The sequence below is a fragment of the Podarcis pityusensis genome, assembly GCF_964106645.2.
Source record: "Podarcis pityusensis genome assembly, chromosome: 9".
NCBI lineage: Eukaryota > Metazoa > Chordata > Lepidosauria > Squamata > Lacertidae > Podarcis > Podarcis pityusensis.
In genome coordinates, this window is record NC_138034.1 from 48,577,103 (window position 1) to 48,602,202 (window position 25,100).

General features: G+C 38.8%; 1 protein-coding gene across 11 annotated transcripts in view; it reads right to left on the minus strand.

The window, feature by feature from the left end:
- The window catches only part of BLTP1 (bridge-like lipid transfer protein family member 1), a 105,324-nt gene that overhangs the window by 23,671 nt on the left and 56,553 nt on the right, over positions 1 to 25,100 (minus strand). For 5 of the 11 annotated variants that reach the window (XM_081021848.1, XM_081021844.1, XM_081021846.1 and 2 more), the window contains exons 43-66: positions 24,553 to 24,711; positions 23,306 to 23,481; positions 21,823 to 21,998; positions 20,306 to 21,012; positions 19,822 to 20,067; positions 19,090 to 19,183; positions 17,501 to 17,551; positions 14,037 to 14,243; positions 13,660 to 13,898; positions 12,463 to 12,707; positions 11,894 to 11,999; positions 11,015 to 11,112; positions 10,538 to 10,723; positions 9,954 to 10,122; positions 9,455 to 9,666; positions 8,287 to 8,346; positions 7,532 to 7,730; positions 6,133 to 6,192; positions 5,009 to 5,235; positions 3,804 to 4,004; positions 3,478 to 3,608; positions 3,002 to 3,125; positions 1,405 to 1,514; positions 380 to 470 (exon numbers count right to left, since the gene is read on the minus strand). In XM_081021848.1, coding sequence (XP_080877974.1) covers positions 380 to 470; positions 1,405 to 1,514; positions 3,002 to 3,125; positions 3,478 to 3,608; positions 3,804 to 4,004; positions 5,009 to 5,235; positions 6,133 to 6,192; positions 7,532 to 7,730; positions 8,287 to 8,346; positions 9,455 to 9,666; positions 9,954 to 10,122; positions 10,538 to 10,723; positions 11,015 to 11,112; positions 11,894 to 11,999; positions 12,463 to 12,707; positions 13,660 to 13,898; positions 14,037 to 14,243; positions 17,501 to 17,551; positions 19,090 to 19,183; positions 19,822 to 20,067; positions 20,306 to 21,012; positions 21,823 to 21,998; positions 23,306 to 23,481; positions 24,553 to 24,711 — 4,274 coding nt within the window. The remainder of the gene's footprint in view (positions 1 to 379; positions 471 to 1,404; positions 1,515 to 3,001; positions 3,126 to 3,477; positions 3,609 to 3,803; positions 4,005 to 5,008; positions 5,236 to 6,132; positions 6,193 to 7,531; positions 7,731 to 8,286; positions 8,347 to 9,454; positions 9,667 to 9,953; positions 10,123 to 10,537; positions 10,724 to 11,014; positions 11,113 to 11,893; positions 12,000 to 12,462; positions 12,708 to 13,659; positions 13,899 to 14,036; positions 14,244 to 17,500; positions 17,552 to 19,089; positions 19,184 to 19,821; positions 20,068 to 20,305; positions 21,013 to 21,822; positions 21,999 to 23,305; positions 23,482 to 24,552; positions 24,712 to 25,100) is intronic. The other 6 variants (XM_081021845.1, XM_081021843.1, XM_081021840.1 and 3 more) reach the window with 4 other exon arrangements.

Genomic DNA, 25,100 nt, shown 5'->3' on the forward strand with positions numbered 1-25,100 from the left:
CAAATTTCATTAGTGAACATAGCAATGGCTATATATGACAAATTACTAAAAAACTTAACACACCAAGCATGACAGAATGCATTATATGGATAACATGCACATGTATGTAACATTATATACAAATACACTAATGAATACACATACTTAAAATATGTATATCTTTCACACACTAGTTACTGAACTGAAGGTAGTCTAAAGAATGCAGAATTAAATCTGAATACATTTTAATGTTTCTTTACTTGCGATATTTGAAATATGCAGCTAGGGTACTGAATTGCCAGACAAACTTTCCCATCTCTATGTAACCATCACCTATTCTTAGTATATATTTCATCATGGGACTTAATGAATGCAGCACAACAGCTGATGGCTGTCTTACCGTGTCCTGTATGTTGAAAGTGACTCTGGGTCCAGGAGATGCTCCATCTACACGTATTTCTGGGAGGTCCTCACTTTCTCCAAGACGTGTACTATTACATATATAAAAAGTCATTTAATATTATTAATGCTGAACTTCTCAGTTACAGTGGTACCTCGCAAGACAAAAAACTCGCTAGACGAAAGGGTTTTTTGTTTTTTGAGCTGCTTCGCAAGATGATTTTCCCTATGGGCTTGCTTCGCAAGACGGAAACATCTTGCAAGTTTGTTTCCTTTTTCTTAACACCGTTAATACAGTTGCGACTTGACTTCGAGGAGCAACTCATAGAACGCGGTGTGGTAGCCTTTTTTGAGGTTTTTAAAGACTTTGGTGATTTTTGAAGCTTTTCAAAAACTTTCCCGACACCGTGCTTCGCAAGACGAAAAAAATCGCAAGACGACAAAACTCGCGGAACGAATTAATTTCGTCTTGCGAGCCACCACTGTATTTTATTCATATAGTAAATCTAGACAATAAAGGGTAAACACAGAGGCATTTCTGACAGTTGCTCCATTATTGTGGGACTCCTTCTCAATTTAGAGCCACAACCTGAACATCTTCTAGATGTTCTAGTCCTGAGTCTTTGGATTAGGCAGATTAAATGGCAATTCACTGACTTGCAAGAAACCAACTATTTCACATGGTTAGGAGCGACACAGCTGAACTGGATACAGAAGGTGTATATAATACTTGATTTAAAGTGGTAAAACTAAAGTGGTAAAAAATTTAAGTGGTGGGGCTCTTCAGGTGGGGTTGGCTCAATTTTCAGTCATCCAGTTCTATGGGACAAAGAAAATGGAAGGCAAAACCTGAATCTCTACCCCAAATCTGAATTCACCCATGGTGGTGTATATTAAGTTGCTGTTCAACCCATGGGGAAACCTAAATTACTAGACAATAATGAGCAGATGCAGAAAACATACAGATTAACACCTTTGACCTCTGGACAAGTACATGCATTTGTGTGTGTTTTTTAATCACCTTACCTTGCTCTGTCCATTCTTTTCAATGGTGGCCTTCCAGATGCTGTAATACTTTTGGATCGATTATAGCTAGGTTTGTAGCCTAAGCCCCATTTGTCTTTCAGAGATGCTGCCTAAAAACAATCAAACAAAAACAACATTATTTCAATATTCCATCAACAGGACACTTACATAGCTTGACACTAAGGCAAACCAACTATTTAGGAATGCTACTTACCTACACATTCACACAGGCTGCCAATATTGTAAATCAAAAGTATGATACTGAAAAAGTTAATTATGCTGAAGTTCCATTGAGATCTGAATCTATTTGGCCAGCTGGGTCACATTCTACATTAGGTCTGCTTAACGTAAGGTCTGTGAATAGATTTAGACTCGCTCCTTAGAGCTATAGGTTCCAAGGAACTTTCAAATGATTGTTGGGCTGGATCAAAAGGTTGAGCAGGGTTTCGAGAACTTCTGAAAAGTGTAGTTTAAAGCCTCTCATGCACTTCTCCTGCAAGTAGATGATTGGCACTGTTTGCTTACCGGAGACATGCATAAGATGCTTCAAACAGTGCTACTAAAAAGCAATGGAAGGCTGTCTCCACACTCATGTTTCAGATGAAATGGGAGAGTTGGGGTTTTCTAATGTGTTTCTCCTTCATTTAACATAGAAGGGGACAGCTGCTTCAAACAAGACTTTAGCAAAAGGGCCCTGTGCTCCTGTTTCAAGCTGAAATAGAAGGGCAGCACAGGGCTGTCTTAAAGCCTGGGCAAGTCTCCTCACGCTCCTTTTAAACTTCCCAGATCAGATGTAAAAATGGAAGGGGGGCTTGGGGGGGGGGCTCACAGTGCTGTACATTAGATTTGGCCCGGGAAGCCAATCTTGATATAGGATCTGGCCTTTGGAGCCGAAAAGGTTCCCCCACTCCTTTGATGTAAAGAAAGAAAAAAATAGTAATTGTGAACACAGCTCCAGAGAGAATAGTAGGCCAGCACAGATCTGTGGTGGTAAGAAGAGAGTATGGGATGAGAGAACACATTTAAAGGGATAAGACAGCAGGTACTGTGAAATGGAGAGAGGAAAAGGAGGATGGGTTCATATATTATATGGAAATAGGTGCAAAAAACCCAGAGCTGACAGAAATTGCTAAAATGCATCCCTCTTCTGTTAGGAAAAAAAAGGGGCTCTCAGAGTGACTTATGTACCTGTGTCTTGATATTTATTTACTTAAAATTTACACCCTGCTTGATTGTAAAACAAAAACACCCCTCAAAGTGGTTTACAAAAGGTAAAACAGTAAAATTATCAATAAGAAGAATTAACAGTAAGAACAATGCAACATTTTGAAAAAGAACATTTCAAAACAAACTATAGCTAATCATTTCAAAATAGGAGTCACCAAATGCCTGGCTGAACAGGAATGTTTTCAAATTCCACCTAAACACTAATAACGAAGAGGACAGCTACACAGAGGGCATTCCGTAATTGGGGGGGGTCACTACAGAGAAGGTCATGTCATATCAGAAACAGTGTTCTACTATCTTTTTAAAATGTGAAAACAATGTTCATGTAGCAATGTTACTGTGCTACAAAGGAATCTTAAGAATTGCTCACCCGCATACTTGACCTGCGCAGCTTTTTACGAACATCTCGGCGAATATCATTGACAGCAACCGACTCCAATTGCTGATAACGTTGAATTTCTTGGTTTATGGTTCCTTCACTTGCACCCAGTTTCCTGAGGACAGAATGGTGAAAACTCTGAGTAGAAAACTAAAGACAATTTGGTGTGATGATTAGAGTGGTGGACCTGGAAAGGGGAGGCACGGGTTCAGGGCGTTGGACTAGATGACACTTGGAGTCCTTTCCAACTCTACAATTCTATGAAATTCTGACACCAGCCACTTTCTTCTTGTCGGACAGAGTTGTTGCGAGGATAAAAGAGGACAACTATATGCCAAGGATATGTTTGGAAGCATAGTGGTATAAAAATGTAAGATACAGTTTTAATCAAAAAGGCAGGTCTCTCACGGTTGATTTAATTATTCTGACCGAAAGATTTTTTTTAGAAAGGAAACACGCACACTTACTTTAGATCATCAATTACTTTGGCTTGTTCATTCAGCTCCCTTATGTCCACTAAACGTTTCACATACTTTCTTCCTCTCTGCTCTCCAGTCTGGTTATTAGATATCCCCTGCCTCCTATAGTCAGCATTCTCCTATTTAAGAATTAGAAAAGCATTTCATGTCATTGTCCGTTAAAAGTGGTAGCATTTAAGCAGAAGACCAGGTTTTCTACCACCAATCAAAATAGCATGCAAAATCATTTTGAAAAGAAGCCAGCTGATTCTTGATTTGCCAGTGACCCACTGATTCCACCATTCATTTAAAGAGATGCTATATATGCTACATACATGTCCCCATGAGCAAGACCTGCCCGCTTTTAAGTGTGAATTGTTAGGATAAGCAGTATCACTTGATGCTGATCCCGACAGATATTCTACAGGAACAGAGTGACGATGGCTTTTGGGGCTCAAGCCCAGCAGGTGATTTACAATCCGCTGCCCAAAAGTGAGCTTGTGTACATCTCCACATAGTGGACCACCTTCTGATTTCTAAATGATAACAAATAGCAAGATTAATAACTCAGGAAACGTTGCCACCATTCTCCTTATCGTCTGGCCCTTCTCTTAGGGTTCCTTGCAGGTTCTCTTTCTATTCTTTCCCACAAACCTTGGCTCCCACATGGTCTACAAATGCAAGCTACTATGTATTACTGTTAATTCTAGAAAGATGTAGCAAATTCATCTACCCTCCACTGATCCCGGTCCTGTTACTCCTGTACATAACCAAGCTGTCCCTCACTTGACATCAACTAACTGGAATTTCTACTTGTCAGGGTCTGCAGATTGACACTGGTTTGCAGATAATCTTTGAACTAGATTTAGGTTTGTTGTTTAAAGCAGTGTTAGCCAATGTGGCACCCTCCAGAGCTTGTTCAACTACAACTCCCATCATTCCTGGCACAGGCCATACTAGCTGGGGCTGATGGGAATTGCTAGACTACAACATCCAGGGTCACTATGTTGGCTACCCCTGACTTAAGAGTCTTCAACAAATCATTTCTTTTAAAAAAAACCTACTACTACACTGTAAATAAATTTCAGTACTGGGATAACTAGCTCTTTAATTTTAACTGAGGAGACCAATACTATGCATGCTTCTTTGGAAGTGAGCTCAATTGGACTTGCCTAGTAAACATATGCAGAACTGCAGCCTTAATCCAATATCAACATTCAAAGAACTGTAAACCTAGTTCTGGGGGTCCAAAGAAACTTCTTTTCCTCTAAACAACAGTTCAGCAATTGAAACTAAGGGGAATTCTAAAAGCAGTTTGTGCTATGTTCATTAGCTGTTCAAACAACACAAACACATTCCATTGAGCTTAATGAAAGCTCCTTGCAAGAGTCTGAGCCCACAAATATAACTTGAATCATGCTGCACTCTGTTAATACATATTACAAAATTCTTATGTCTAAGCAAATATGCAGTATGCCAAGCTGCTATTTTGCTTCATGTATTAGAATTATATTTAAGATTTATTAATCAGTTTACTAACCACACTAACAGCAGGAGACATGTTATCAACTTCATCCTCATCTGATAGGTCAACCATGTTAACAGAGTTAAGGTCAGCAATGTCATCTAAATCTTCTTCTCCTGTCAATGTTGTAAGGGTATTTCCTAGAGCATTTAATCTTTTCCCAATGTTAGGATCCATGTGCACATCAATGCCACACATCTTCCATAGCACATTAAGGGTCCATGTCCCAGCACTATTACTTTCTGTTTTGACAGAAAAAAGGGGTGGGAGAGAGAGAATCACATTTTTTATTTAGGTATCAAAAACTAATATATAGTATTTTACCAGCAGCTTAAAACATTTTTTCTCAGTTGTACTGTACATGGTTAGAAACATCATAGCAGTTGACCACATTCTGCAACGCACATGCTGCATACTCTTTTTGTCTTTTTGGCAGATGGGAAAAAAGGATAAAATAATGAAGGATTGTCACAGGAACAAGAAAAAATGTGCAGTGCTTTCTTCAAGTGGGCAATTAAGCTTTATTTACTATTGCTATTACTTTAACATTTACCTCAACATCTCTTATATTTTAACACTCTTATTCAAAGGCTGAACAGAATAATCACACACTGAACTAGAACCATAGAATTGGAAGAGACCACAAGGGTCATCTAGTCCAAACCCCTGCAATGGAATAGTTTGTTCAAACCCATGACACCGAGATTAAAAGCTATACAGTGGTACCTCAGGTTACGTACGCTTCAGGTTACAGACTCCGCTAACCCAGAAATAGTACCTCAAGTTAAGAACTTTGCTTCAGGATGAGAACAAAAATCATGCTCCGGTGGCACAGCGGCAGTGGGAGGCCCCATTAGCTAAAGTGGTGCTTCAGGTTAAGAACAGTTTCAGGTTAAGAACGGACCTCCAGAACGAATTAAGTACGTAACCAGAGGTGCCACTGTACCAGCTTTTGTAACATTCTATAATGTTTTAATCCAACTGTTAAGATCCCCCCCCAACAAGGCTACAATTTGTTCCTGAATATAAATCTCCTGTATTAAAGACGAAGATGGGATGACAGATGCACAATAAAAAGGAAGACTCACACAGAGACTAAAGCTGCTTTGAAATAAGTGCTTATTTGAAATAGCTCTTACCTGCAGCTGCTTGCCCTGTTGTTCTTGAGCACACTTCGTAGGTGCCATCTGGCACTACGCCTAAAGATGTAAGAAAACTACAGTGAACCTAACATCACATCACAAGGCTTTTTAGGTGAAACTTGCACTAATATATAATCAACCATTTCCTAATGATATTTTGTTCTCCTGTGGTGGTTAAATAAACAGGAGTGGATCAAGACGCTCCTTTCAGCAAACAGAAGGATTCCTTCTGTCCACAGAATGGACTCTTTGTAAATTAAAGATCAACCTTCCCTTCTTCCTGCAGTGCCCTGTGCCACCTCCCCACATGGTTCTGATTGGTTCCTCACCTCTGGAGAACTTTTTTTGGGAGGGCATACAGGGTTGCAGAAAGAAGCAGGAATCACTGAAAATCACTTTCCTCTATTAAATTGGCAGGAGTGGCCCATGCATGGAACTCTGTTCATGGGAAGACTGTATCCACCCCATTAATTTTCTTGAACTGGCATTTGGACATTTCTTATAGTAATACTAAATTCTTATTTCTGTATTCTTCTATATAGGGTAGGCATTCTGCCCCCCAAGCACTTTTGGATGCCATTTGTTCTGAAAGTGTCTGTCCGGTGATGGAAGGGTCCTATCAATTGAAAGATACAGGAGCCAGTTTCAGCACACAGACACCAACCCATGTCCCCTATAAATCTGCTCTGGGAAGAACTTCTGAAGGACAGCAAAAGTGAGAGGAAATCGACAAAAATGACTTCTCTTCCTGTTCCACTAGATAAGCCTTCCGTCAGTGCTGACACACCAATGGATGATCCAGGAAATAAGAAGAGTTTGGATTTGATATCCCGCTTTATCACTACCTGAAGGAGTCTCAAAGCAGATAACATTCTCCTTTCCCTTCCTCCCCCACAACAAACACTGTGAGGTGAGTGGGGCTGAGAAACTTCAAAGAAGTGTGACTAGTCCAAGGTCACCCAGCAGCTGCATGTGGAGGAGCGGAGACGTGAACCCGGTTCCCCAGATTACGAATCTACTGCTCTTAACCACCACACCACACTTGTCTTACTTATTTTTCTAAACATGAAGGTGAAACACAAGTTAGGGTGGTATTCCATGAATGCATACCATCAGTACAAGTATTCCCACTTGAGCAATGAGACACCACCCCTTTTTTCCTCCCCTTGTGCATGCCCCACACCCTCCCCAAATATATTCCAGAGGGTTGGGGAAACCCTGAGAACAGATTTAGTAGGGGAAGGAGAGGAAGAGCGAGTTCTATTGTGCAAGCAGAAATCCTTGTGCTGAGAGAACGTTCATGGAACACTATGTAGGAAACACCTTATGCTTTTTTGTGGAGCTTCTCAAAATGTTCAGAATTAGCAATAGCCGAGACAATAAGATAAATGCTTACAGGCATTCATGACTAGATCTCCTCGCACTTCTGGCTTCCAGTCATCCCAGCTTGTTTCAAAGCCATCAGCAAAGCGAATGCAGAAGTTTTTAAAATGACCTTTGCTGACAAGAGATTCTGAAGAGCAGGCAGTAATTAAAGTACTTTCAATGGTCAGGACTAATGCAGAACCAGTGTCCAGATCAGCTGTATGATTAGACTGAAAAAAGCAAGGAGCTATTGTATAAAAGTCTATTTCAGAAATAAGAAAAAATTCAGGCTGAATTCCTCACTCATAGTCATTTCTAGTTTCCCTTTATGAAGTAGGTAAACACACTCACATAAAAATTAACCTATATAAATTAGTATTTAATCAATAACTGGATCCCTGGCAGCTCTCTTAAGATCAACCCCCTACAGCAAATTACTGCTTTTCGTTACAACTATGCACAAACTTGTAATTAAGCCCATCTTTATGAGTTTTAACTTTAAGGGTTATTTCCTAAAGTTAGTTATTTACTTTACAGTACCTAGCATTATCTAGTTTTACAAAACATCCTTTTCATGGATAAATCCATGATAAGCAGCATTTTTAACAAGCTAGCATATATCTAGAGGCTGCAGCACAACATATAACTGCAAAAGGCAGTTTTTCAGTTTCAAATCTAGCATGAACTTCACAGGAATATATAAAGCGCTCTCAGAAACATTCTACATTCTATTACACATGGGGAAATACAGCTCATCAGATGTTATTGATAACACTTATTACTTACACAGTAACTCTGTTTTTCTTTCTGTCCCCCAAAATTAATCTTGTGGCCCTGCCTCTGAATCTGTACCAATATTAAAAGCATTACATTGATATGTTTTGGTCATTGAGATCTTTTAAAAGCAAAAGTATAACAAGGTATGTATTGTATTCAACACTAAGTCACCCAAACCTTTTAGCTTTAGTTGTACTACAAAATTCAATTTTATGCTACATATCATACAATCCCAACTGTATCCATCATTATAGATAATTATTAGATTATGATATAACAGTAAATATACATTCTTTCATTTATTTTAATCCATATCAATTACAATTTATTAAATTATAGGTTGTGTTTTCCTTATAAGGCTTTAAGAGTAGTGTATATTATATTAATTCTTTCAGGGACAAGGTCACATCATCTAGTTCCAACATCAGTGTAGGGTTTTTTTACACTGTGCTCTAATGTGCAAATCAAAAGCAGGTGGACATAAAACATATGCTTCTCATTTATTTCAGCTGTACCATCACAATAATAAGAAAACTTCACTGTAGAATTTGGAGACTTTTTAAAAAAAAAATGTTTTCTAACAAAGTGAGTAAGAAACATAGCTTGTGATATGTGCTCTCTCTACAGCATAAATACAACGCAGTACTAATTCAACTTTCAGGGACTCAAAGAATTGGACTCAACTATTCTACTAAGAGCAGACATTGAAATTAATGAACCAAACTTAGTTGTGTTTACTAACATCAGCGGAACTATTCCAAGTAACAGTAGCACTGAATACAACCTAAACTGATTAATTTATGAAATATTCACAGTTTTAGTTTTTTAAAAGATGTACATTGTTAATGGTTACTATGTAGGTATACTTTAAGATCTTATCAAATACTTAAAAGAATATTAAGAAAATAAATTGAATCTATAAATATTAGTAAAATGACCATATTAATTATAATCTGAAAAATGTATTTCTGAAATTAAGATAAACCACTTGCAAGTCTTCAAACATTTCAACACATTCAGTTTTGAGATATCTAGCCATCAATGAAAAGGATTACTGAAATTTTTGAGTTTTGTAGCTTCTCTCAAACAATAATTATTACCCAGAAGAATACTGATACTGCAATAGTAAACTTCAGTATCATTTAATTTTTAAAAATTATGTTATTTTCTTTAATACCTGTGGTGTATTGGTGATGGGAAGGCAAATTCCCAAGTCATTAACAGTTAGCTGGAGGAAGAGTGTCCCAAAAGCTTGAGCAGATGTCTGCTGGATTCCAGGTAACATATCAACTATTTCCTTTGTAGCCATATGAATATCTTTATTCAAGGCCATTCTCTGTTCATTCCAGTTGTCATAAGCAGCCTTGTAGTTCAGCCAGAAAAGCACAGCTTAGCAAGAGGAAAAAGTGTTTTCACTATTTTAGAACAAAATAATATAGAAAATCATTCTAAGTTCAGCTATAATAAATTGCTGTGCCCTGTCAGTTATTGAACACATGTTTCTCTGTCTTGTTCTGCTTCTGGACTACAATATATGTTAATATGGCATGGAACCAAGTCAACATGATTCCGGCTTTTGGCCTTTTAATTAAAGTAATATTTCCTTGCCTAACCATAGTTTTCAGTACACACGTCTATTTTGGTAAAACAAAAACCAACACAGGGTCCACTAGTACCTCTGTCAAAGGCCACAGGCTGAGCAAAAACAATTGGTCGGTTCAAAGTAATGAGCACAGCTTCCCGATCTGACGAACCGCTGATTTCTTCTCTCAGAGCATTTCTTAATCCAATTCGGGTTTTAAAATAAGCAACTTGATGGAAGTCTGATCCAGCTTCTTCATAAACCTTAAGACATTCCAAACATATCAACAGGGAGAATACAGCAGAGCAAAAAAACCAAGCTTGGTAGGATACAAACATAATAATTTTAAAACGGAGGTATTCTTAAATGTACACTTATTGGCTAGGGACCAGAGTTGGAGCAGATTTGGGGGAGAGTGGGAGACCAAAAAAGAAGCTGAGAGCACCTCATTTTGTGAGTGGAATTCAGCTTATTAGAACAGGGTGCTTCCAGCTCCCTTTTCAGCTTTCTGTGTCCCCTCTACTTCCACTCACGGAAGCTTTTCAGGATCCTGTTTACAGAAGGGCACATGGGGATCTAATCCAAAGTTTTATAAAGCCATGTTTAACATTTCTTTCTTCATTCCATTTTGAGAACCAGAAAATGTCACCAGCAGGCTATAAAATCATAATAACTCACCTGATGTTTAACGATTTGTCCCAATGCCAGATTTAAGTCCACTTGGCATTTACCGAAGAGCTTTAGGTAGCTGGCACTACCAGGCATTGCTTTGGTTTGCAATCTATTTGAGAGCTCCAGTTCTATTAGTCCTGTTTCAAATCTTACCGCCCTCATAGATGGTGTGGTGGCTGTTACCTGGATACCCTAATAATGTAAAGGAAGGACTTTAAATACACACCTCAGTCTCTCAAACACATTTTTATAAACATATCATTTAAGAAACCTTCTGCCTTTCACAATAGTTTCCATGAAGGGTAATAATTCTTTTGTTTGTTCCTTTAATCTGGAAAATATTATTAGAGGAGGAAAACAAACCACTGAGAGACATCCTAATACCCAAGAGATTCCCTGCATTCCCATTCTCTATTGATTTCACATTTCATTACAATATAACCACTGGCCACACTTGGAAGAACCCATGAATATCAAACATACTTTAAATTGCAGACTCAAAGAGTAGAGGAGAATCTTTGGCTTTTCTCCATCAGTTGTTCCATCATGTTCATTCCAAAGAGGAATAGGTTGCTCCCCTCCTGCATTTATAATTAAAACAACACAGTTCCAGAATTCAATTAAGCATTTGTCATTTCTACAAGATTAAGAGGATGGGTTAAAAAAAAACACACCACACCTATCCAACTTTCTAAATGCAACTCCCCAATATGATCCAGCTGTCACTTCTCCAGTCCCAAAGGTGAAACAAGATTTGAGAACTCCAGAGTAGTTGTAAGAACAACAAATATTAAACGATTATATAGTATTAGAAATGGACAGACATTGTTTTCATAGTACCCCAACCCATTCAAAACATGCTGGCATGTATAAACGGCATACATTGACTTAGAGATAATTGCTACAACACACTGATTACTATTATATCTGACTAAAATAACAACAGCACAGTTTTAATGACAACAAAGTAACTGTGCCATCTCTCCAACAATGAACGGCATTTGACGAGTGGTAACACAGTTCCAGAAAATTACATAATAAAAGAAATAGTAAGTCAGTGAAATTTTGCAAAAACGCATTCCTACCAAAGGGTGGTATTTTAATATTAATCATTTCCAGAGCAGATTCACTGAAATCAATTTCAATTGGTCTATTCCGAATATATGACTTAGTTGGATATCACCCACAGTGTGTAACTATTGCCTGCTTGTGTCTAATACAGCATAATGGAAACATCACAGTCCACATTTTTTGAATAAAATACGTGACTTCAGATACCATAAATAGTAGGAAGCAACATTAGTGTGGAGCTTTGAGTGCTGACTGTTCAGTTTAGTAATGTTTTCAAGCAGTTAGGCTTACCTGAGACTTTCTGTATAACTTCATTGACCTCTTTCATAAATACTTTCTGCACAAAAACCAAATGGTTCAAAAGGTCTGTTGTAAGATTATGCTCAAAGGACCCAACCTGGGAGGAAAGGGAGAAGCCTTTTAACAGATGTTGATTCATGATGAAAGGCTTGAAGCAAACAATAGGAAAAAATGTAACATTTATTTTTGAGATGGAAGAATTTCTAAAACTAAAATGCACACAACTCAAGATACAACATAGTTAGGAAGATTTATGTTGCAAAACCTGGATGTAAGGAGCCACATGGTAGAAGCAGAACTGTTTCAGACATCTTACAGTTACATAAGAACAATCATAAAAATATATTGTTATGTAAACTTTAAATATACAGGCATAATGTATAAATGCTAATGCTTTTTTATTGGAAAAAATCAGGCTAACTTGCTTTTAACACCTGATTCTATCAGTAATTTTAATGCATATTTTATCTAAACCACTGTGAGGCTTTGATGATTAAGTTGCATATAAATCCTGTTAAAATAAAAATGATAAATAATATATATATATGTAGACTACATACCTCAGCTACACAGCGCAAATAATTTCCCTGGAGATAGTAACCTTGCTTAGTGGGCAGTTCATCTATACTCCATATTTGATCTGAATAGGTATCATGTTCTTCCATTATGTATTTGCCTGACATAGTTACAGGAGGAAGATTAAGACTGGCTGAAGGAGGTATGGTAGACATATCAGTGGCAGAGACTTTGGAAGTGAACCGCAACCTGTGATTTGGCAGCTCAAATGTAAACATTGTTTGTGCACCTGTGAAAAGAAAACAGTCAATTGACTAGTCTACATAAATGCACTGCAATTATAGAAACAGTCACCCACTTCCTACTTTCCATGCCAATGCTATCCCTTCCCCTTGATGAGGCTGGATTTCAACAGTTTTTATCTCATCTCATTCCTCAGATGGTATGGAAATTATGCAAGTGCAAGGGAGGTATGCCTACCAGCTGTCCCAAAACACAACCACTACCATATTGGCCCGAATATAAACCGCACCTTTAAAATTCAAGGGGGAAAAAGACAATACCCAAATATAAGCCGCTTCCTTAAAATTCTGCAGGCACTCACACCCATTCTGTTTTACCGTACATCTGTTTCAGCAGTGATATCGCAAAAGACAATTTATGTAAGGTTGCAAATTTAAGCCGAACTTTAAACTTTTCACAGTCAGAATTTTGAAAAAAAAAAGTGAGGCTTATATTCAGGCCAAACAGTACTTTTTAGGACCTATTCTATTCCATTAACAGCTATTCAACTCCATTAACAAGCTAAAAATAAACAACAGAAATCAATGAACAAAGTACACTGCATATGCAATATTAAGATAATATATCATCTCTGTAAGACAGGTGGAGGTTCATATTTAAATATTTGAGAGTTAAACCCCCAAACCTTTTTGTTTCATGGCACTCAAACATCACTGAAGACCTAACTGTATATTGAACACAAAATATTACATATTGCTGTCTATTTTAAAATCCTTCCTGAGTGTGGTAATAGCAATTCAAGCAGCCACTAAAATGTGAACTAATGACGCTTTGTTGTGATGCAGAACTCTTCTCTTTGCAAAAGCAAAACAGACAACTGTTGTTTAATGATTTAGCTACTTTCCACACTCAAAATCAATGCATTTTTTTTTACACTTAGAGCATTCCCACATGTGCCAACCAACCTGGGAACACCCCCCAATATGAAGCAATGTTACCTGTCATTCCATGACTTCTCATTCTTCCCATCTTGTATTCTGCTTTCAAAGATGGCAGCAGTGCTGCTCCAATCGCAATTCCATCAATCATGGCACTGAATTTAAGAACTATGGGCTTCTTTTCCAAACCTTCTGGCAACTGTGGAAACTCATTGGTTTCTACAGGCGTCTGATTTACACTTGTGGGTGTTTTTTCTGCAGGCATTGGTGTTGCAATATCTTCTTTTGTAGGCTGGGCACTATTTATTTATTTTTTTAAAAAAAGAATACCAATTACTAGATATTAAAAACATTGTAACATATGAGCTTGAGCATGCAAATTTAGCTCACCCTAGCATCAAGCCTCCAAATAGACATATATCAACTGCGATACTCACACTACAGTTGGCTGTCTGATGAGGTCAGAGATTTGTTTCGAGAGCTGATGAGAGCTGCGTACCATCATGCTGTGCAGTGTAGCTGGATGCTGAGGAATGTTGATGCTAATAGCCCCTACTTTGAAGACGGCAGCATTGTTTGTTTTCAGCCCCCTTTGGGCACTATAAAGAGCCTGCGATTTGGCAATGCTACATTTCACCACAGTTCTAAGAAGAAGAAGAGACTTGTTTACATGTTTTAAAATACAAAGCAGCTCTAGTGAATCATCTTGCATCCTCAGTAGAATTTATCAGCAATTCACGCTGTAACCCTATCCTCACTTACCTAAGAGTAAACTCCACTGAACTAAATGGGGCTTACTTCAGGGTAGAGATGTATAAGATTGCATAGTTGCAGAGACTAATAGTCAAATTTCATATTACATGGGAGATTCCCATTCCAGGAACCTAAACTGAAGCTGACAATTGTGGCTAGAAACCAGCAAAGAACGACCGCAAATTAAGCATGACTACTGTCAACTGATGCAGTCATTTGCTTTAATGACATGCATGGGCATATGCATCAAAATAATTCCAATCATTTAAAAAAAACAACACCACACTCTGGGCAAAAAGACAACACAGACATACCACCATGCAAATCTCCCAGTAAAGGATTTTACTTTTACTGTTTAAGAAGATAAACTTTCCAATAGCTAATTTCAAACAGACAAATAGATTACCTAACAAGAACACTGAACTATATCTTTCCCCACTAAAATGCAAGCTTCAATGAAAACTTTGTGGCTATTTTATGTTTCTGAAGTAAGCAGAAAAAGAGCAAATGCAATCTATTTTAAATAGAAAAAAAAGAAAACTTGAAACACAGTTATTTCATCACAGTTGACTGACATGTATGAATGACAAATACTACTCGTACCATATCTGTACTTTAAATATCCTTTCCAATTTTCTTGGGGATCAAGAAGCCAACATTTCATACTTTCAACCGAGACATAAGTATACAAAATGTTATCTATCCAAATAAGACTCTAAGTATTGGCTTCGGCAAGGAGAAATTTCCCCTATACTTGCCTTTCCAACACCTGCAGCCAAAACCTAATACTCTCACAAGTCTTGTGAACTGCACTCATTATATAGAAAAAAATATAAAACTCTCACAAGTCTTGTGAACTTCACTCATTATATAGAAAAAATTGTGAAACATTTCATTGAAATTTACTTTTGTGTATGTGGTTTAGAAATGCAGCCTTAATTGAAATACTTGATCTTAAATGGTATTGTTGAGACCGATTGCTTAGATCAAAGGTGGTGAATCTCTTGCCTCTGGGTCTATGTAGATCCACCAGATCGCCTCATTTGACCCTGTGAGGCTGTTTTGGCCAAGCTGTGCCACCTGCTGTACACCTGACATTTTATATGATGCCACGTGAGAGGCAGGTAAAGGAAGAAATTGGACAAAAGAGGTTTTGCAGGCACCTACAAAGCTCTTCCCCCAGTGCTTGCCCAGTGACCAATTAGTCCTGTGCTTAGCACTTCCCAAGTGTCAGGCACAGGGGCTTGCAAAGGCCATTACATCACTTTCCAAGCAACCAACCATTAGCTGTCGAGTGATTGGAAAGTACTGCACAAAGGGCTTTGCAAGCTTTCTCTGGAAAGAAAAAAACACATTCTGTTTTGAAAAGGAATTTCTTTTCTTTCCAAAGGAAGCAGTATGTATTCAAAGTGCTGGAGAAATTTGAACGTTTTTTCTTTCATTCCAGAGAAGCAGTTATTGTGGAAACTGCTTTGAATACAAACTGCTTTCTCTGCAGATGGAAAATGCTCCAGTTTGGGGAGCATTTTGTCTTCTGCAGAGATTTCAAAGGGTTTTTTGGAAGCCACCCCTTCTGTGCCAATTAGCTGACTGGTGGGCCTGAAAGCACATCTTCAAAGGAAGTTGCTTTCTCTATCAGCTGATCACCAATGAATGGTGACCTCCTTTGGACTTTGACAAGTACCAATCAACTATCACCAACCTGTCAAATTTGGCCTATGAAGGGTGGGTAAGGTAAGGCTCTAGCTTGCCAGCTGGATCCAGTTTGCCCACCCCTGGTTCAGATGAAAAATAACTCTTTCCATCAGTGGCAGAGCATATGCCCGTGCTGCCCAGGACGGGACGGGGCACGGAGGGTGCCCTCCCAGGTGCGGGATGGCTGCTTAGGTGCATGGAGTGGCACGCACACCTTGCAGCCAGGGGCGGAGCGAGCTGCCGATGGTGGACATTTGGCGCACTGCCCGCCCATGACTGCCAAATGTTACCCCCCTCAGTGAAGACACAGTCCGCCCCACCACATACCCCTTCCTCTTCCCCTGCTTTCCATACACTGCTTTCATAAGCCAAATATCCAAAATCCATAGGCCAAAATATCTCTCACACAAAGCTGCTCTGAATCATTCTTTGTGTCAGTTATATTGTTCAATTTCACCTTGGTGATATCCATCAGTTCCTGAGGTAACCTGAACCTAATGCTTTTTCTTTATTTCTGTGCAACATCCAGAGTTTTCATGACAGGTTTTTAGAATAAAGTTTAGCTGCATGATCACAAGTTATTTGGTTTGTCAACTTCCTTGACTCATGTAGCAGAGACCGAAGCAGAAGAGGTAAATATCTAAGTCAGGCTTCCTCAACCTCGGCCCTCCAGGTGTTTTTGGCCTACAACTCCCATGATCCCTAGCTAGTAGGACCAGTGGTCAGGGATGATGGGAATTGTAGTCTCAAAATATCTGGAGGGCCGAGGTTGAGGAAGCCTGATCTAAGTCCACAAAACCACAGTTTAGGCTTCTGCCACTTGAGGTGTGTTTGTGTATGTGTGCATTGCCAAATCTAGTACCTCCAAAGCACAGCACAACTGCGGGGATGAAACCCAGCCCACCTATCCAGCTTCAATATCAAGAAAAGGGCTGCATCTTGTTATTCTTACTAGAGGGAGGCATTCACGTAAAAAGCAAAATTGTAGACTCTGGAAGCATGAAGTCTCTAACTCACATACTGAGTTGCCTTTACTCTTTTATTTTTAAAAGTTGAGGTGAGCCCACCCACCCATTGTTGAATACATAAAGTCATTACTATTTAGTAGCTTGCATAACTTAGTGGAAAATCATAAGGTAAGATATAAAATCAATCTAATTTACCTGGGTTATCCTCATAGAACTATCTGACATATTACAGTCTATATTAGTGACTCTAGATAAGTAGTTTGTGATTAGGGACGAAAACCCTGTTTCAAAACTATTTTATGTTATTGAGTAAAAATACTTAACCCAGCGCTTTTCTAATATAGGCAGATCAATATACTATATCAATTCTATTTCATGTTAATTACAATTAAGGTGCAGCTGGTTACATTAAACACACAAAAACACATCTCAGCTACACTACACACAGTGTTAACTGCAAGCCATTTAAACATAATGTGACATACAGAAATTCTTGTTTGGCTGTGCTTGTTGGTGATGTAGGGAAATCCTCCAGTCTACGAGTGAAGATTGGAAGAAAGCAAAACAAAAACAAAGCAAAATAAAGAACAGTCATGCAGAAGAATTAGTCATATTTGTAACCCACAATAAGACCAATTGTCTGAAAACACTATTTTTTTAAGCAATGGCGTTTTGCAAGCATGGGGGATCCAAGGAATCCTCAGCAAACCCCTTCATTTCAGTGCAGATAACATTTCTGCCTGTACCAATAGGGTATGTGCAGAGCTGTTCCTGCCCCAGTTGGGAATAAGGAAGTCAACTCATGCAAGAGCCTCTTGGTTCCATTGGAGCACACACTATACTGTCAACAGAAGCAACAACTACACTTTGAACCAACTTTTAATTGCTTCTTGTGAAAAACTTCAACTATCCTTCACGACAAGACAAACTTTGCTTGCCTATATTAAATTCATATTTATCTACAAATTATTGGGACTAATACAGATTCTAAAAGTGTGTTGGTGATGAAAATGCTGCCAAAAAATAAAGAGTACTATTTCATATAGTACATAGATCAGAGGGAAATGGTTTGTAGTGTCTTGCTATTCTAAGTTTAAGTGTATGACAATATCATGCAATTACAAGTGTGTGACTATTAGAAATGTGAATGTATTAGGAAAATCATTCAAGGTGCTCATGCAGAAAAGGTGGGTAGATTTGTTTTAAACACCCAAGCGCAAATATAAAAGTGAAACAATAGGGCCACACTTAAAGGAAGTTCAGATTGTCTTATAAGATGCAACTATAAAGAATTAAAAACTATAAAGCATTAAAAAAAACAAATTGCTGTTCTAAGAATTACTGTACACAGTGGATCTGTCAAGATAGAATAATATGAAAGGATATTGAAACGAAGTACAAAAATTTACATAAGTCATTTCATATAAATATACATATATAATAGAATTGTAGGATTGGAAGGGACCCCAAGGGTCATCTAGTCCAACCTCCAGCAATGCTGCGATGTCATTTTCATCCAGTCACAAAAAACTGTACAGAATTCAAATAGTTATAATAATGATAATAATAATAAAATGAACAGTGGTATAAAAGAAATGGGATTGGGGATAGTTTGAAACTGATAAAAGCTTTTTGGTCAAATATATGCCAGAAAATAGGTCAAAGGGTAAGATACTCAGGGAGATCCTTTTAGGTTTATAAAAGGTGGCTGGTTTGACACACTTCAATGATGATGCAAAATCTGCTGAAACAAAACAGTCTTGACTACGGAAAATATTCTGTCCATTTCCTACTACGAACTGGCTGCTCAGAAATACTGTGCAATGTTATAAATATTTAATTTTAGTCATCTCAGATTATTATATTTTATGCAGTTGTATCTAAATGCTTGAAGCCTGACAGAAGAGTACACAAAGGCATTTCTTTCTCGTCACTTTGTCAGTTTTAGCTTACTTACATATGACAGCTCCTTGTAATCCAGTCACATAAAAGCCTTAAAAGAGCAGGACGGGCTATAATGGAGGCATAACTGCTGTTTAGAGAATATGTATCACTTTTTAAATTGTACACTCACTGGATATTTGGTGTGATCCCTTCCAGAAGGACAATATTAACACCACCTATATGAGCAGTAGCACATGTCTCGGTCATCTTTTGATGCAGTACATCTTCAAACAGAAAAACAACAACACAAATGCGTTTGATGTAGTACAAAAATATGTATTTCCTGCATGCATATTTGTGTTGGAGAGGCAACAGGCAAAGCATAACGAAGATGCTGTTAAATTTTAATTCTAGAACAGGGGTTGTCAACAGGGGTGTGCATGTGCTCGCAGAGGGCTTTTCCTGTAGCTCACAGGGGTCCCTGACCCCACTGAAATTTGGCTTGAAAGATGCATTCTGCTGTAACCAATAGGGCAGGCTGCTGTGTTTGGTTGCAGGGTGTGTGTGGTGCCCGTAAGCGTTTCTTCAGTCTGCAAATGTGCCCATGGGCCCCAAAAAGTTGGCAACTCCTGTGCTAGAAGATATTTATCGTTATCACTGTGGTAAAAGCTAAACCACCTGGAAATAATTTTACTACCACAGTGGCATGCTATGAACATTTTAATTTAAATAAATATTTTACGCTGATTTAATTCGATTTTTCTACTTACTTGGCTGGGAATTTTCTCTCTCTCTCTGTTACTGTGTAGTTCAGTAGCAAAAGCAGGATTATCAAAAACGATCTGATTATATCACACACACTTGGCAAATATTATATATAAATTCGACAAAACAAGTATGTTTCTACAGATAATTCTTCTACCTTTCATTTTTTCTTTGAGTGTGAAACTGCCATGGATTCTCTTCAGTTCTGATTCCATCGTTAGCCCACCAATATCTGCTTCAAGATGTGTGCGATTTACCATGCCTATTCCAAAGACTATCAGGGTCACATGCTGCGGTTCTGATGTGACCAAACTGCGTTTCCTCTGTGTTCTACTTAAGCTGCTGTTATCCTGCTCATTTTCAAATGCAACCCTACATGCAGGTTCAGTAGGGCTCCGAACACCTACAAGAAAATGCATCAGATCAGGAAGTATTTAGGCAAAATTGACAAGACCAGAACCTACAATTACTTTAGTCATCAAAAGATTCACATGCTACATCTATGTATAAATGCTATCAGGGCAGTTACTGCAGTAATACTCTGCTAAATTCAATATAGATATTATACACTGTAGTAAGGACTTGCCTGTGTAAGTGTGAACTAAGAATTATGCATGTTCTGTATCTTCAAAAACTCTTACCTGCTGGATAAAACGTTTCAGAAGATTTTTCTAAAATCCCTGTTGGATCAGATATAAGAGAATAAAAGTTCAACAGTTTATACATATTTTGCCAGCACTCTGCAGAAGGTTCACTCTGCTCTGACACTGTAATTGAATCAGAGTCGTCCATATGAATGGTCACATGATCAACAACATCCTTTGAACCTTTCCTGGATACTTTAGAAGTCCTTCTTTCTGATCTCCCCAGTGAATTTTTGTTTCGAGATTCTCTTTTATTGTTCTCATTGTTCGATCGCTTGTTTTTTGCATTGTTCACTCTGTTGACACCATTGAGACTCCCGCGAGAGCTGCGACTGAAGTCAGAGGAACGGAAATCTCTGTGTTTGCGGGTTTTGAAGGTGGGCGTTGGAGAAGCTGAACCAGCCGTGTATCTGCTGAGTTTGATGTCTGTCTGCGTAGCTTTGATGTCATCTATCATGGTACTGAACTGATGAATAAGACGAACCAGTGCCATATCTACATGCTGGCTTATAGACTGACATGAGATTGTAAAATTGCAATGGAAGGTGCTATAATGACGTTTGTTAAAGTCATGAAAAGCAAGGGCACTGGTGGAGTTTTGAGGTGTGCTCACTGATTTCTCCATTATAACAGCACTGATGCTAAAAGTTTCCAACATTAATGCTGGTTTGAATTCAAGGGGAGGAAGATTGACTGCTCCTTGCCTAAGAAAGAAATACAAAACATTTTTAAGATTCTGCAACAGCTAAATGTTAAAATCATTCTCTTTTTGAAGGCTATCCCTTCGTATATTTTGTTTAAGATATTAGGGAAGAGCCATAGTTCAGTGTTAGAGCAAATGTTTTGAATACAGAAAGTCCCAGCTTCAATCTCTGGCATCTTAAGGAAAGCCTGAACTCTGGAGAGCAATTGTACATCAGTTTAGACAATACTGAGCTAAATAGACCAATAGTCTAATTCAGTACAGTTGACGAATGCCTTGCGACTTGAACGTTTTGGCTCCCAAACACCGCAAACCTGGAAGTGAGTGTTCCCGTTTGCGAACGTTCTTTGGAACCTGAACGTCTGAAGCGGCTTCTGAGGCTTCCGAACATTTTGGAAGTCGAACAGACTTCCGGAACGGATTCCGTTCGACTTCTGAGGTACGACTGTATACGTATACAAGTATCTATGTGATTGCTGACACCCTCAAGGAACTCAGTGTCACATATTGACTCGAAGTGTTAAGTTTTAAATTTTGCACTGTTTTGCTTGTAAGCTTCTGTTGATGGGCAATTTAGCCACCAAAGCAGCCTAATGTTTTAAACACATCTATTCTAAGGTTAAAATTTAAAAGCTGCAATTGTAACTTCAACTCTTAACTAGTTTTCAGTTCATAATTTTGTTAAAGTCTAGGATTAAATTATTTTTGACTTGTTAGGAAAAAGGAAAGCAGATAGAATAGAATGAAGTAATTAAGCAATATGTTCATGCTCTTTAATGCTGAATGGATTCGTGTAACTTGGCTAATATACCTTCGGGCTCTTTTGCTTCTCCTCTCTTTTGCTGTATCTGAATCCACAATATCTGCCCTAAGGCAATCCAGAGTCCCTGAGAATGAAAGATGCTCTCCAAAGTACATCCTGTAGCACAGTGGTGCTGCATCCTGAGACTGAATTCCTGTGTGGCTTAGAAGTGGTTTGAAAACAACCTATTAAAAATAGAATCAAGTTATTTATTTAGAGCTATAAAAATTGCTCAACACCTGCAGAAAACATAGCTGCAATCTTAAAAGCATCTCTCATACTTTAAGCATTTCAAAATGACAGTATTATTGGAATAATATAGTGTGTTCAAATCAGTGTGTAGTCCAAATCAGAAAGAAAAACATACATTTGTAAAAACCAGGCTCAAGACACAAGTGCTCTCTGTTACTCTCTTTCTTTGATGTGAATTCCCTCTCCATTCCATTTGAGTATAATGTGGCAAAAAACCCTTCGTTTGAGCAGGAGACTGTGACAAACCCCTCCCTGAACCAGGTGTTGGTCCAGGACAGGCAAGTTCAAGAACATGGCAGTAACCTTGATGAGAAAAGCGGCCCCAATAAAATGGGTGGTTGCCCTGCCCATGAGGGTCCATGTTTTGAGTCAGGTTAAGTGTTCATGAACCACATCCCCTGTATGATGTCTCTGTGCCACACAGGCACTCGCTCCAGGTTAGCCTGCCACAAGGGTATGAAGAATGCCACCTTTCAAGGAAGGATTAAAGAGGGGTTAAAGAAGAAAGGGGGCTCGCTACCTCACTGCCATGCTGACATCAGAGAGAGCCTAGTACAAACAGTACCTTGCCCTCCCTGCGCATCTGCCACTACTGCAGGAGACCCAGCATCCAGGCATGAGAACTGGCTATTGCTGTGGCAGCAGTGGGATTTGTGCCAGCACAGTCACCCTCTCCCTCCTCCACCCTATTTTTGGATGAGGCCTCTGGTGTCCAGTTTCTGTCCAGCTCCTCCTGAGGAAAATACCTGATAGTTAGGGGCCATAATCTCTCTCTCTCTTTCCCCATGCCCTTGTAATCTGCAAACCCTGTGAGATAACTCCGCTACACCCCAGGGGTCTATAGCTCACACAGTGGGAAGCACTGGTCTAGATCAATGCTGTCTATGTATGTGCACAGGTGCCTTCCATTCTCTGCTTAGGAGAGCTGCCAGACTCGCCTCAGTTCAGTGGCCTACTGCTCTCATGGCCCAATATCAGCAGTGTGTGATATGCCTTCAGTTATTCTGGGATGGCAAGATATAATTATTACTCATTTCAAAGGTTGTCATTTCATAATGAAATGCTGGTGAGACATCACAAATTGATTCAGAGAAAGAACCTTTTATAGGTTAGGGGGAAAATGAAATACTGGAGCAGCTAAAATGTTACCATAATTGGACACTGGGGTAACTATTTTAGCTCCTCCTTTGGTTTCTTGGATAAGTTATTTATCCTCCAGTTTTAAAGGCAAAACACTCACCTGGGCATCTGCAAGTTGAACTGCAGGAAATCCCTGGTTACCTTCCTCGATTCCAGCAATGTCATCCTGACTCGTACTGTGCTGTGAATGTGTACCATCCAATGTGTTCTGATCACTGGACAATACTGTATTGAAGTCAGATGCTGATGGTATAGTCGGAAGATTTGGAGCTACCCCTACAAAATAGTTCCTGCATTAATTATCCAGCAGCATATGTAGTGCTAAAATATGTAAAGCTGTTTAGTTTACTGAGCAAGAGGAGAATTAAATTCAAGTCAGGGAAGAGGGACATTTTTATGATACAGCACCAGTTTCAGCTGGCATATCATCTACTCACAGAGGAGGAGGAACTGAAGTATGAAAATTACCACCCGCAAGCTGTATTCCAGCTGGTGAAAATCAGATTTCAAAACTATATCCTTTAGTGCCTGGAGTCTGTACCACCTTTGTTTAGAAGGACAGCATGATAAATGGCCTTAAGTCTCCGATCATTTGGCAAAGCAAAACATCTTGACACAAATATCACGTGACCCTAACGGTCCCTTTCCAACTCTACAATTCTAAGATTCTAATAACTGCTTTGTCTTCACCCTTTTATTTTTGAGAAGGGGAATTAATGGCTGGCCTTTCTTCAGGAAATCAAATGCCTGAAGTTGCCATTCTGGTTTTTCCACAACCCATGGCCTTGATAGCAACTTCATGTTCACAGATGGCATATCTCTGAAAACCAGATGTTGGGGAGCAAACAATGAGGGACGCCCTGCTAGTAGGTTTCTGGAAGTATCTAGTGAGCTCTGCTGGGAATGTAATACTGGACAGGATAAATCAGTAGTTCAATCCAGCAGGACTCTTAGAATCATAGAATTGTAGTGTTGGAAGAGACTCTGAGGGTCATCTTCTGAAATGCAGGAATCTCAACTAAAGCATCTATGACAGATGACCATCCAACCTCTGCTTAAAAACCTCAAATGAGAGTCCACAACCTTCCTGATGTTTAGTTGGAATCTCATTTATTGTAACTTGAAGCCATTGGCTTGAGTCCCACCCTATAGAGCAGGAAAAAAGAAGCTCGCTCCAACTTATGTTTCTACTTTGTCTGAATGTAGCAGCCCATGCCTGAAATTTATCAGATTCAGTTAGCAACCAAAGAAGATTATTTCTAAATGAACAGTCAGCTCCTTAAGTATTTCATAAGAACTGCATACAATAGTCAATATTCAAGCAAACACTGAATTTCCGATCAGTACCTGTTGGCAGACTATTGTGTGCAGATTTGGTGACAGGAGACTCTTGAACCACACTTCCTCTGTTGCCCACAGCATTTGACATCCAGTTATAGAAACTCACAGATGATGGTTCCGATAATAAAGGATGTTCAGATAACATTTCAGAGGGCATGGTGTTCACTAGGATATAAAATAACAACTGACCACTTCATGTACCATAAAACGTGAGTTCTGTAGTTATACTTGTGATATATTTTTCAACTTCTGACAGACAGAAAAATATTTCAAAGCACACAGAGAATGTCAACTTGAAAGCTCTTGTTAAATAAAAATATCACAATTTGGGAATGAAGAGGAGGGAAGAAGACATTTGCCCATACCTCTCACTGAGCTAACAGTCCTTTCCTTCCTGTGCTTAAATGAACACGTTTATCAGTATGTCACTGATCTGAAGGTATTAATATTTTATCCTCCTGCCTCTGAAAATTCTTCACTATTATTCTCTTCTGCTCTTTTACAGAGAAACGCATTGGTGCTAACTAGTGTGCTTAAAACTAGCTGTACATTTT